Source organism: Xiphophorus couchianus, chromosome 20 (genome assembly GCF_001444195.1).
Source record: "Xiphophorus couchianus chromosome 20, X_couchianus-1.0, whole genome shotgun sequence".
Classification (NCBI taxonomy): domain Eukaryota; kingdom Metazoa; phylum Chordata; class Actinopteri; order Cyprinodontiformes; family Poeciliidae; genus Xiphophorus; species Xiphophorus couchianus.
This window is the reverse complement of record NC_040247.1, coordinates 28,365,802-28,379,020: the sequence shown is the minus strand read 5'-3', so window position 1 is coordinate 28,379,020 and position 13,219 is coordinate 28,365,802. Positions and strand designations below refer to the sequence as shown.

Sequence of the window (13,219 nt, the reverse complement as noted above, 5' to 3'; positions counted from 1 at the left end):
GTGTTAAGCGCTTTGGAGTCCTCTGAACTTGATAAAGAACTGAACAAATGAAGGCCATTTACCATTTTCATAGCAGCCAGTACAGGAAAAAGAATGGAAATGACATAACTGCTGAACATCAGAAACCAAAAAAAGACATTCCCCGCTGCTGAGTCACCAGGGTACACCGGAGGGGCTTCCCAACACTTTGAGCCTTTAGAGAAGAATATTGGAAGAAAGCAGGAATGTTTCCTTTTTGGGCCAAAGCTGCTACATGCTTCTTGATTAACTCTAGAGTTCAGAGTTACACTGTATCATTAAGGGGTGTGTTACTTTTGCCATGACATTACTGTCTTGCTTCTCTTTGTTAAATGGTTTTTGATTGTGATGTGAAAAGGGTTCAAGGAACAGTAACTACACTGTAGGTAAGAATTTGTAGGTAAGAAGGACTAGAAAAGGGGGATAAAACCGGGCCCGTCACTGTGGCTGGTGGAGTCTGGACAGAAGGGAGGGCAGAAGCGCATTCACAGAACAAAATGTGCAAAATCCTGTGAACACAACTGGAGAACAGAAGCAGAAGGAAGGAGCAATTTGAGCTGGGAGTGCTTTTAACCTGGAGGAGCCCCGAGGAGACGCAGAGTGTCTGAGCAACGACCCAGCAGAACGATGCCGACAGTCTCTGTGTTAGCAGCTTCCACTCTGCTGGTTAAGCCTTGTCCTTTTCTTTGTGTTGTCTCTCATTTGACTCGATCCTTCTTGGGCTTGATCGACTTCAAAGAAGCTGTCATCAACCAGGCTAGCAGTAGTCTGCTGCAAAATGCTGTCTAGACAGCATGGAGGTTTACACTAACCGGGGGAAGCCCAGTTGGAGAGTAATTGATCTTGGTAGGTTTGTGGTGGTGCCATGTTCTTTCCATATCCTCTCAACAGAATTAGTTTAATACTAAAGGATATTCATCCATAAACAATGCTGTTGCAATCTTAGCAACTCGGTTGCCATTAAGAGGATATCGATTTGCCTTTACGTAGAAAAATTGAGTCTATTGATACAATGATGTAATATTTACTATGTGCTGTATGATAACCTGTGGCTGAGTCAGAAGGTTTTCATAGAAGTTGCCTGGTTGGATCCGGTGCTCACTCAGCTGTGGCCGACAACTCGTCTGTGCCACTATGGAGCGCAACACTTTACTTAAAAAAGTTATTCACTGAAGACAAAAAATATTTTCTGAAAGGTCTCGATATGTTGATAGTACCCCGATTTATCAAGTCCGATTTTCTTAATCTTGGGAGATCAGTGATCGGCTGATGTGAAGCCAATCTTTGATCTTATCTACCTCAGCAAAAGTCTCAAAACCAACCACTGTTCTCTTCAACTCTCCCTTTAGAGAGGTTTGACTGACAGACCTGCCCTCCCGGTCATGTCTGCACGTTTACAGTTAACAACAATCACCCCACTGTTCCCAACTCAGCAACTTTCTTGCTGTATTTAGCATTCCAGACAAAAAAAATTGGTATCAGCCAATATTGGAATCGGCAAGCCAGGCTTTTTAAAGATCTGTAATCGGCGATTGACCAGAAAACTGCAATCACATTGTTTTTGTTGAAAGAACTCTTTCACAGACCCTCCCATTTCTTTATTACCATTTACCTTTGATTTAGCTGTAGCTTGTGATGTTTTCCTACCTGAACATTATGACAACCTAAACTAACTCTTAAAAAATGCACTTTACTCTTTTCCTTTCTCTCTCGTTTCAGTGGTCGTATTGTACGTTCAAGGTCTGGGTACAAAAGAGTGGAGAGAGGTGAGTTAGTTTTGCTTTCTTTTATCTTCAGATGCAATTACTGCACTTCCATAAGTCAGGTTAAGTCAAATTATGTCTCTGAACACTCTAACTCCTAATTGACCAAAGAAAATTCATTACTAAAGCGATTTTCACACACAAACAGTCACAAAGAGAGTCAAACGAGTGAACACAAGTTGTTCTGTGATCCTGGTTCCAGACTGAAAGACCTCGATCTCTAGTTTTAAAATCAGGACAACTAATACATGCTAAGGCTGTTCGTTTTGTGAGTTGATTTGGTAAAAAGGCAGGACAGATATTCTGTCAAACTCCGTAGATGAGTCAAATAATTTTACCACCAGTCATATCTACTCTGCTAGCAGCAGGGTGAATTCTGTCAATTGACACTAATATGATAATGTTGTGTAATTTGTGTTAAATTATCTGGCTAAAGAAATGTGAATATCTTCAAGGTGTGAAAGACGATGATTCATCAGTAAAGCAAGACTTTTCATTATCTAAGGCCAGTGATCATACATGACAATTTAGAAATATGGCAATTTAGAAAAGTTATTTAAATAAAAGAACCAACAGTGAATCTTACAACAATGTCAAGTTTAGATGGGATTGAATTTGTGTTTACCATGTCATACAATGATTTGACACAAATTTTAACTGGAGGAGTGTAACTGTGAGTTTTTAATATTAAACAGCGCCAGGAACACACGTTAACTTTTTCAGTGGATCGGCTGTGTCCTCACGGCCAGGTACAGGTTCCACTTAAGAGCAGCATTAGCATTATGCTAATCAGAGCGGCATAGGTGTCAAAACCACAGCAACTTTCATAACTGATTATCAGTTTTGCAACCTGAAATTTATGTTCGCATACAATAAATGTTTAAACGGATTTGTAAAGAACGTACAGACTAAATAACAAGGTTCTGGTGACTGGCAGAATGTAGCAACACACACATGCAGGCTACATGTCTGTCTTAGCTAGCAGATAAACTTACATTACCTTAGCTGACTTTGCTAGTTCGGCAGCAAGTACTACAGTAAATATCACTGATACTTATCTTAGTGCTACACAGAGATGGGTAATGTACTTGTACTGTTTATAAGTTAGGTAGAAGATCAGTTCAACTGGGAAATAGTGAGAGCTAGCTCTAAGCTAGAAGTAAGCTAGCTAGTTCTAGCTTAGAATTAGCTAAAACTAGCTAGTTCTAGAGCCAGCTAGAACTAGCTAGTTCTAGCTTAGCTAGTTCTAAGCTAGAACTAGCTCTCACCAAGCACCAAGCTAGTGAATGCTAGTATTGTAGCTTGTTTATTATTGTCATAGCAACTCTATAGCAAGTGCCTGCCAAGATGGCTGTCTGCTACAAAGTTCAGAGAAGTGTGTCACCGTGAGACCCAGTAGCTACTTAGCTCTGCTACTGGGTCGCTATCAGCAGCGATCCAAAGGAGAACTGTCAACAGGATGTCGGGGGAAATTCCCGTTTGAATAAGTTGGAAATGTTGTGTAAATAATTCAGATTACATTTAGATACACACTATTAAGGAAAAAAGGCTAATAGAAAATTTTAATCATGTTTCTATATTATTTTGAGATAATTTTTCCCTTTCCATATCAGGGAGGCCAGCCACTACTGCAAAAAAAAAATAAAAATGTATATATATATATATATGTATATATATATATATTTATATATATATATAAGAACTAAATACTGAAAAATCATGAAATTCATCTCGATTCATTGTGAGAAAATATTTTCCAGCTTCTTAAACATTACTTTCTTTATGAGCTTTGTCACTGATGTGACCCAAAACTTTCTTTGTTTTTTTTGTTAAAAATTGTTGCCATTAATTAGTGCAGCGAAGGATTATTTGGCAGGAGATCATTTTTATTTTTATAAACCCTGAGTGAAGAGGTGAGGATCTTCCTACAGGCCTGAATTGCCAGGATGGACTGTGTGTGTGTGTGTGTGTGTGTGGTTGGAGATCTCAGATATGTCCTACTCCTGCGCCTCCTTCCTCTGCCTGCTGCTGTCCTGGACTGCAGCCCTCTGCATGCAGAGCTGTCTGTTTGTGGACAGAAGGAAAACAGTCTGAGTCACTGTGGCAGGCTTATTGTTTCTGTCTCGTGGTGTGTGGGCAGGCTGAACACATTGACAGATTTGGCTCCAGACGCTTTTTGACACAATTAAGAGTCACCAAAATTTCACACTAATGAGGAGGAAGAGAGGATTATTGCTGCGCCAACAACAAACACCGCAGGTACTAGAACCAGCTCCATCGGCAGATTATTTCACTGGTAACCAGGCATTTTCCCCATGTAATACATGAAACAATCTGCCAGTGGAACTAGAACTTTTTCATCAATGTCAAGGAATTATTTACTTAAAATAAGCTTCTATATCTTGCTGAAGAGTTACTTGTAAGTTAATTTTGTCTTACTTGAAGTGTACTAAAATATTTGCAACAGAATCTAGATCAAAACGCTTGGAGAGATTTTGTGTTTTTGCTGCGAACTGTTGGAAATAATTTGGTGAACGGACAGGAAGGAAAGTTAAAACAATATTAATAAGTCTCTGGTATGTGTGCAATGAAGGATAGACATGAACTCTTCTCAGATTTTAATATTTAATCCTTCCCTTCAGTGGTAGGAATGTTGGATGTGTAATTTTAAAACAACATACGTGAGTGAAGTTGCTCCCCAACCTTCTTCAAATCAGACAAAATTTGTGTCAAATGTTTGTGCTACGTTTGCGCAAAAAATGTTTTTATTTATGCTGCTTTTGCTTTGAAGATATTAATGAACGTTTAAAGGTCAAAATGTCAACCAACCTCCCCTGCCCCACTTTTACTAAATCTAAATGACCTTTAAACTTTCATTAATATCTTCAAAGCCAAAGCAGCACAAACAAAAAAATTTACTCCACAAACCAGCACAAACGTAGTCGAGTTGATTGACACCAATTTTGTCTGATTTGAAGAAGGTGGGGGGGCATCTTCACTCAGGTTGCTTACCTTCCTCTTCAAAATGGCCAGGTAAAAGTTCAAAAGGCCAAGACACAGCCCTTGTCTCCATTGGATATCCATCAATTAACGATTGATTTGTTTCAGCTGCTTCCAAATGAAAATGTTCAGATCAGGCGTACTGTTCCAAACAGATTAGTTTCAGTGCTGCAAAAAATAATTAGTTCCCCTAAACATGCTAAGTGACACTCCTACCTTCTTCTTCCCCTCGCTTCATTAGCTCGTTTCACTGCAGGCCCGATATGCGTCCACACGGCCAATCTAACCTACTTTTTCAGCGACTTCTGGCAGATACCTGGAAGAGATGTCCCGTCTCTATTTATTCTGACGTTTTGTGACAACATTGTGGCTGTCACTGTGATTTCCAACTCCGTGATCCATCGGGACTGGCTCAGTTTTTCCTCTCGTGTCATCTGTCGAACTGTCCTCCTTTCTCTCCAGAAGCTGCAGATGGTTCATCGCCGATGCAGCGGAGTCCAATAGAGAAAAGTCTCCCCTGATTGCCTCATGCTGCCATGTTGCGTTCATGCTCTCAGTGCAGCACTGTCAAGTGAGCCTGGATATTCACACAGTGTACATCGCCAGCAACTTCCTTTTGTCCAAAATAAATTCACAGAGAATGAAATGTCGCACGCAGACCTCTTTTCTTTAGTGTTGCATCACATTCAACTGAACGTGATGCAATGTGAACAACAGTAAAAATATCAAACCCTCTGTGTTATGGTGACTAGGGTCTTTGGACAAAACTACTCTAAACTAGAAGCGGTAGAAATGCCTTCCTGAAATGATACTGATATCATGAACAATTTACAGAAATTCTGCAATTCCTTTGGGTTTTTCAGTATAAATCGATCAAAACTGAAATAACCTCCTAGGATTTTCACAAAAGACATTATAGGATCGTATAGGCCAACTTATACCACAAATACGAGCAGCTGAAAGGAGCACTGATCCGCACTGCAAAAACACAAAATCTGACCAAGTATCTTTGGTCTAATTTCTAGAGCAAACATCTTAGTGCACTTGAAATAAGATGAAACTAACTTACAAGTAACTTTTCAGCAAGATGTAGGAGCTTGTTTTAAGGATGTCAGTGTTGTGCATAATTTCAACCAGCAGCCCAGAGCAGTTTTCTATTACTAGACACCAAACATCTTTAATGGAACAGCTCAGGATCTTAAATGGAGCTATTGGTGGGAAAAAGGAGGAATTTATCTCTGGCAGTAAGCTTTTAAAACCACTGCCTATTAAAAGGTTACAGATTAAAAGATAATCATTTAAGTAAATAATTCCTTATTATTGATGAAATGTGCTTGTTCTATTGGCAGATTGTTTCACGTATAACAGAACATTTTTTCCTTGTTATAAGTTAATTTATCTGCCAACGTAACTAGTACATTTAAAAAAAAAATTAATAATAAGGAATTATTTACTTAGAACAAGCTCCTACATCTTGCTGAAAAGTTACTTGTAAGTTAGTTTGTTTTATTACAAATGTATTAATATATTTTGTACTAGAAATCAGACCAGAATTACTTGGTAAGATTCTGTGTTTTTGTCGTGAAGGAGAGACTTTCTATATTAGAGAAAAGACAAAGAAGTTAATTGCAGTAGAAGCTTCTTTGCTGGCTTTATCTAACAGAGGAACACAAGTTTTAAAGGATGAAAGAGAACCGAGTGCAACAAGGATAGACTCGGTTAGTGATTGTAGAGTTAGCAGCAGTAGCCTTAAACTGACACAATAAAACCACTTACTTGATCTAAAAAGATAAACTACTGTCCTTTTCTACACGAAACCTTTTGACAGTATATAAATCTCACAGACTATTATAAATTCCGTGGCATTGCAGAGTGTCGCTGTTTTCGTCTGTAGAAATCGGGTCAAACGCCGGCGCCACCCTGTGATGTAATGAGGGTCAAAATGCAAGCAGCTAAGGCTGGAAAAGTTGTCGACGTCGTTGAAGTTCTGTAGCAACATGGCTCAAAAAATTATGGCTGCAGTCCTTCAGTAGAACCTTAGCTGTTTATGGTTTGACTGACCCTCCTTACGTCATGAAATGGCACCTATGGAGGACCAAAACTGACATAATTAAAAATAAAAGCAAGTCTTTTCCTTAAACATGCATTTTGGTCAAGGAATGTATGTATTTAGTTTTTCTTATTCCTTGAATAAGCCCTCCTCATTAGGCAAATGAGGAGGGTGGTGTCTTATGGCTTCAACTTCTGCCTATTGGTTGGTTAGCATCACACTTTACTGACTTTATTATTTTTCGTGTGGATGCTCAGACAGAACGTGTGTTTTGGTTAGCGGCTAACTGTTAGCGCCTCTCATGGACTCAGAGGCGCACCGTCGGATTTTTGGACGAAGCGGCCGCTGAAGTTGTCTTCCGATCGAAGGAGTTTCTCCGGAGCTGCCATCTGTGGTGCAGCGATGAGGTGCAGACTTTTCTGTACATCATAAGAAAACTGCAAAATTCAGAGGCAACGAAGAATGAGTTGTTTTTGTTGAGGTCACTGAAGCCTCGGGTTACCGAGTCAGAGGCCATCTTTCCCGCACGCTGACATCCACAGACGCACATCATGTGAGGCCATAAGAATATCATTTTTTGGGGGAATAAAATGCTGTTTTTGATGATACATGTCAGGATGCCTCCGGACGCTCACTACTACCAAAAGGTGACGGGCCTGTCGCTTAGATTAGGACTGACATGTTGCTTTTTCTTGTCTCCTTTCTTCTGCAGTTTGGCCGAACTGAGGTGATTGAAAACACCCTGAACCCAGACTTTGTGAGGAAGTTTGTTCTTGATTACTTCTTTGAAGAGAAACAAAACCTTCGCTTTGATGTGTAAGTGGAAATACTCCTAGAAGCTGCTCTAGTCAGAAGCAACTGTGGTAAAAGCATTTAAAAAAGAAAACGAAACATAAACTCTCAAGATATATAATCATTTTAGTTAGTTCAAAGTATAAGTAGTATCAGATAAGGAGTGTATGGTGAACTAAAGAGAATTTGATTGGGGATCCAAGTTAAAGTAAACATGATGTTTTGATTATTTGTTCCTTATTCACTTATTTCTATCAGATCGACCTTTTTACTTTTTTTTTTTTACTTTAATCCAGTCCTTTCTCAGTTTATGTTTATTTGTTACTTGTGTGGAGTTATGGGTCACTCTTAGATCAGTTCCCTCGCCCATGGCGCCATACTTACTACTGATTCTGCTCAAAATCACAAAACGGGCTTTCCAGCATCATTAGCGATCTCCACATGTGAAAAATCTGACTGAGAAGTGAAAAAGGAGAGGCTAACAGGTGAATAGCCCCGGGCGCGGTGCCTTCCTTCCTCCCAGGCTTTATAAAAACCCAAACCTGCCACCAGGCAGAGACGAAAACAGACAAATCCAGAGCGAGAAACGGGACTCTGCGTTTTCTGTGGTGTATTATTTGACACACGAGCAGAGCTTTCTGTGTCAGAAATGAAGAGAACCTGTTTCAAAGACGCCCCTGATGGCTTATCTGCAGATGAAGCCTCTGGGGGGAGTCGGTCGCCTCGAGAGGAGGAAATGAAGCAACACTTCTGGCAGGAAGAGAAAGACTTCAGACAGCATGATGAGCTCCAGAGGGGCTTTTCCTCTTTTCCTCTCCTGCTGATTCACAAATATGTTTTCTTAATTTACTTTAAATAACTTTTGGTGTGAGCCATGTCCAATTATTTCACAGTCACTTGGGAGCTCTCTGTTGCTATCAGTGCTGCATGTCAGCCATATACAATTCAAAAATATTTTTGTCTAATCCACCTGGTTTTGTTGACCTGAATCTTATTATAAGACCTGCTGAAATGTTCTGTTTCATTAAACTGTAGGTACAATGTGGACATGAGGAGCTGCAATCTGTCCAAACATGTAAGTAGTTTAAGATGTTATTAATGGGAGCCACATTAATCTGAGATCTAACCCGTTATTTCTGTCTAATCTTCCCTCACTACTTCCTCAACCTGCTGAGCAGAAGGTAAGTCATTCTCGTGTTACACAGACCTCGATTCAGACATTAGCATGGCATTGTGAAAGTGCGAAAGTGATTTTTCTTTTTTATTTCTTGCAAACCCAACTTTTAGAGGTCTGATTCTATACAAAACAACTTCAAATAATATGACTCTTAATAGTTATGTCATTAATTCTGCTTCTTAAAATGATTTTTTTAACACACAGGACTGTGCTTTAGGCTCTATCTACAAATGTTGGGGTATGGTTAAACATACATCAACATGTTTGCAGATGTAATAGACGAAGAAAAAAGAAAAAACGTTTAAGATATTAAAAGGAAGTGAAAGATCGTAAAACCTCTACATGTTGAGGTTTACCATGGCGACCTCTCTCTTTGCTTCGTCCAGGACTTTCTGGGTCAGATATTCTGCACTCTTGGAGAGATCATTGGCTCCCCCGGCGGCAGACTGGAAAGGACGCTCTCGTAAGTACGGCCTACACGACCACCATCTTATTTTTAACTGGTGACAGTATAAAATTCACTGTCTCACATTTTAATGTTCCTCTATTTTTTCCCCATTTGTTCATGCTTCAGTTTATGAAATGACCATTCTTGACAAATGGAGGAAATGCCAGACATACAGTACAGCAGTTGAGAGACAGATTGGTTGCTTTATCTGAAGGTGTGTGCATAAGCCTGACATGACATCAGTAATGAACATGAATGAGTCTTCGTGAATGTTGTCTTTGAGTGTCAGTCAGTAAATAATGACATTTTAATGCAAAGTGGCACTACAACTTGCATTAAAAGTCCATTAAAATGTCAACTTTGCATTAAAAGTGTCATTATTTACCAAATGACACTTCATGTCAACAATCATAGACTGTTGTCTATGAAAATCCGTCCATTTTCTTCCGCTTTATCCGGGTCGGGTCGCGGGGGTAGCAACTTAAGAAGGGAGGCCCAGACTTCCCTCTCCTCAGCCAATTGTTCAGCTCTTCCGGGGGAATCCCGAGGCGTTCCCAGGCCAGCCGAGAGACATAGTCCCTCCAACGTGTCCTGGGTCTTCCCCGGGGCCTCCTCCCGGTGGGACGTGCCCGGAACACCTCACCAGGGAGGCGTCCAGGAGGCATCCTGACCAGATGCCCAAGCCACCTCAACTGGCTCCTCTCCATGTGAAGGAGCAGCGGCTCTACTCTGAGTTGAGGCATCCTCCCCTCAAACAACTTCCGCAAAAAGACCAGAATATAGCCATCTGCATTTTCTAGGTGAACTAAAAAGCACTTGTGTTGCACATGTTAGCTGAGAAATAACCGAAGTTAGCTTTAGCAAACAAGCGAGAGTAGCTCAATATGACCACATAAAATATATTTTCATACACAAACACAAAACTGCAATATAATGTTTTTTAAAAAGTACTTACCTGATGAAAGTCATTGTTGGCCTGCCCTCTAGCCTGTGAACATTCACCTCCAGCCGGTAAAAATCCCGCAATGCGTCTGTTCATTACAAATTTACAGTACAGGTGTATATTTCCGCACGTGATCCAGCGGTCCAATCACGTCCCGTATGCTTTCCATACACGTTTCAGATCACAATAAAAAGCTGTATTTTCAAAACCAGCCACCTTACTGTATTTTCATGCTGTAGTTTTTACAGCCATTTCTTACAGTGTACTTTTTACTTTTACTTGAGTAATTTTATTGTGAAGTATTTCTGCTCTTACTTGAGTACAATTTCTGGGTCCTCTGCCCGCCTCTGGTTAGACTTAGAAGACGTCTTTCTTTCTCTCTATTTCATATTATGACAAACATGTAACTACGCTCTGCTCTTCAGCAGTTGTTCCTTTGCTGCTTCATGCATTACTAATTCAGACTGGTTCCAGTATGGTGAAAAAGAGGCCAGCTTGTGCTTCGGATCCATATTTAAAGTGCTGTAAGCCTGAAGTTCTCTGAGGACTCGGCGTCCTCGCCCCAGCAGAACCGGAGCTGATTTGCTCTCTGTCCGTTTCAGCTGAGCCTGGGGTCTGGCACTGCAGATATCCTCCAGACTCAAAGCTCTGCTCCATGCCTCTCTGCAGCATTTGACAAAGTTATCCACTCAATAGAATCGAAAACCAAATTCAACATACAGCTATTTATAGTAATCTGACTGAGGTTCCATGAATTAATTACTTCTAAACGGAAGACACTTCAGCTGACTAAGGTGGGATTCAGCGTCTCCAATGTCTTTACTGTGTCAATTAATCTAAATAAAATTAATACATGTGGGAGGATCCTTGATGTTTTTCATGTTTGGTTTTTCAGTAACAGAAAACTTTCAGGCTCTCAGACGGATCCCTGTTAGCAGACAGTTTGTTAGTCGCCTCACCATGTTTCTGACTTTGGCCCAGCCAGTGTTTGGACATTTTCACCTGATAACGTGATGAAAAAGCTCCAGACTACATAATTTGAAAGTGGTTTGACCTTTGCCACATCAGGCAGGTTTTGTTGGAGGAGCAGGGCCACCTGTGTGTCCCTTTGACCGCCTGAGTTGCTTTTATGTTTGATGCTTATGGTGCATTCAAGCCAAATGCGTTTCATGCATGAGGCGCATCTAGTTTACACTCAAAGTCTATGTGGAGGCACATTAAGGACCGGTTACGGCACGTTTGGAGCGTTTGATGTGCCAGGTGCATCCAACGCATCCGACAAACTGGCCAGCAACGGAAAACAACAGCTAAAGCGATTTTGACGCGTCCAAACGCACCACAATGTGCCCTCGACGCACCTCCACGTAGACTTTGAATATAAACCAGACGCGCCTGATGCTTCAAACGCGTCTGGTGTGAACGCACCATCGAGCGCCTGAATTCAAAGTGCAGGCGGTCGAATGCAGGCAAACTTGAAGCGTCATATGCGTTTTTGACACACGTAACGCGTTTGTGGGCTTCTGGTTGTTGAGAAACGATTGCTTCCTGGAGGCATGGACCGTGTTGAGGTTTTAAATTTTACCCAATTGTTAACGTTTTCTGGTGACGCGTGTAATACTCCAGTCCAATTCTAAGAAGCTTCCTGGAAATTACCTGTGCTCCAAAGAGAGATGCCGATCCGAATGAGGCAGCTGTTAATGCTAACTTGAAAGCGTGGCCAACACGAACTGAACGGCTGTGTTCGCTTCCTGTTCTCTTTCTGTTTACTTCCTGTTCACTTCCTTCCTGCCATTGCTAAAACTACAGGCACTCTACAATCCTAAAACAGCGCAGAAAATAGACATCATCATTTCTGACTGCTGTTCGCTGATTGGCCTGGTAGAAAATCCTCCGGAGACAATCTGAGTGAATGAGAGAAAGCCCGGACTGTGTTGAAAGTGACTTTTATTTTCTTGCAGATTTACACAGGAAGTCAATAACCAGGCTAATGTCATGCTAATTTTCCTTTCTTTTTTTTGGTCTTGTTTTAATGAAATAGCTTTGAATTTATTTTTCAGTAATTTTTTTGTAGTAGATTCAATAGTTTGATTTGATCCTCCGTTCAATTCCTTTCGTCTTTTCTATCAGTAGTTAGACTTCACATTGGTAGCTGGAGAAAGGAGTTAATTCAGCTGTAAAGTTGGACTATTTAGTTAATAAATTCTCAGACTTCATTGGAAATAAGCGAGTCAGTGATCATTCCTCGTTGTGTGAAGAGTTTCTTCTGCCGATGGTCTGAATTTATTCCTTCACAAGAGAGCTTCTTGAATTGGTCCCCTGATTCAACTAAAGAAACTTTGACTTTATTAATAATCCAATTAATAAAGCCAGACATTGGTGAAAATGTTGATTCCCAAGACCTTTCTTTATTTAGATACAGGTGTATCTTAAAAAGTGACCATTGAGTGAAGTCAGACCTCTCCAATGGTCAGTTTGTCTGTTCAGGATGAACTCAGCGTCTTATCCACATGGAAAGTTGAGGATGTCTGGACACCAGAAGGAAAGAACCCTGGACGTCTTCTTTTTGGAACGTGTTCCGCTGGCAGAAGGTCTCGGTTTAGATCACGACTCGGCAGGAGCAGGATGGATGAGCTGGTTGGACGGACATTTACAATGACTTAAAAATCTTCACTGGACAAGTTTGGAAAATTGGTCTTGATCCAGATATTCCTTTGATTCTCTTGAAACTGTTGTGTCGTCTTTATTCCTTAATTTAAAAAAATAAGTGTTTTTACGTTTATGTAGGTGTTCTTCTTTCGGTTGGGTTGTAGGAATACTTCAGCCTTTCAGTATGACTTTATAAAGGATATTTATCACTTTTTTGACAAAATCCTGGAACATTTCTTTTCACAGTAGACTCTAGATCTACTATATGCTCCTCCGAAACCTCGTTGACAATATCCTATCTAGGTTAAAGCTAAAGCTTTTGAGGGCTGCTCTTACTTTTAATAATAAATGACCAGCAGGACTCAGACTTAGAAACACAGAG

The 13,219-nt window shown here is 40.5% G+C and overlaps 1 protein-coding gene across 2 annotated transcripts in view; it reads left to right on the top strand.

The window, feature by feature from the left end:
• LOC114135173 (copine-9-like) overlaps positions 1 to 13,219 on the top strand; it is a 50,624-nt gene that overhangs the window by 11,882 nt on the left and 25,523 nt on the right. For both annotated transcript variants that reach the window (XM_028002184.1, XM_028002183.1), the window contains exons 3-7: positions 1,738 to 1,784; positions 7,544 to 7,647; positions 8,659 to 8,698; positions 8,802 to 8,804; positions 9,187 to 9,263. In XM_028002184.1, the coding sequence (XP_027857985.1) occupies positions 1,738 to 1,784; positions 7,544 to 7,647; positions 8,659 to 8,698; positions 8,802 to 8,804; positions 9,187 to 9,263 (271 nt within the window). The remainder of the gene's footprint in view (positions 1 to 1,737; positions 1,785 to 7,543; positions 7,648 to 8,658; positions 8,699 to 8,801; positions 8,805 to 9,186; positions 9,264 to 13,219) is intronic.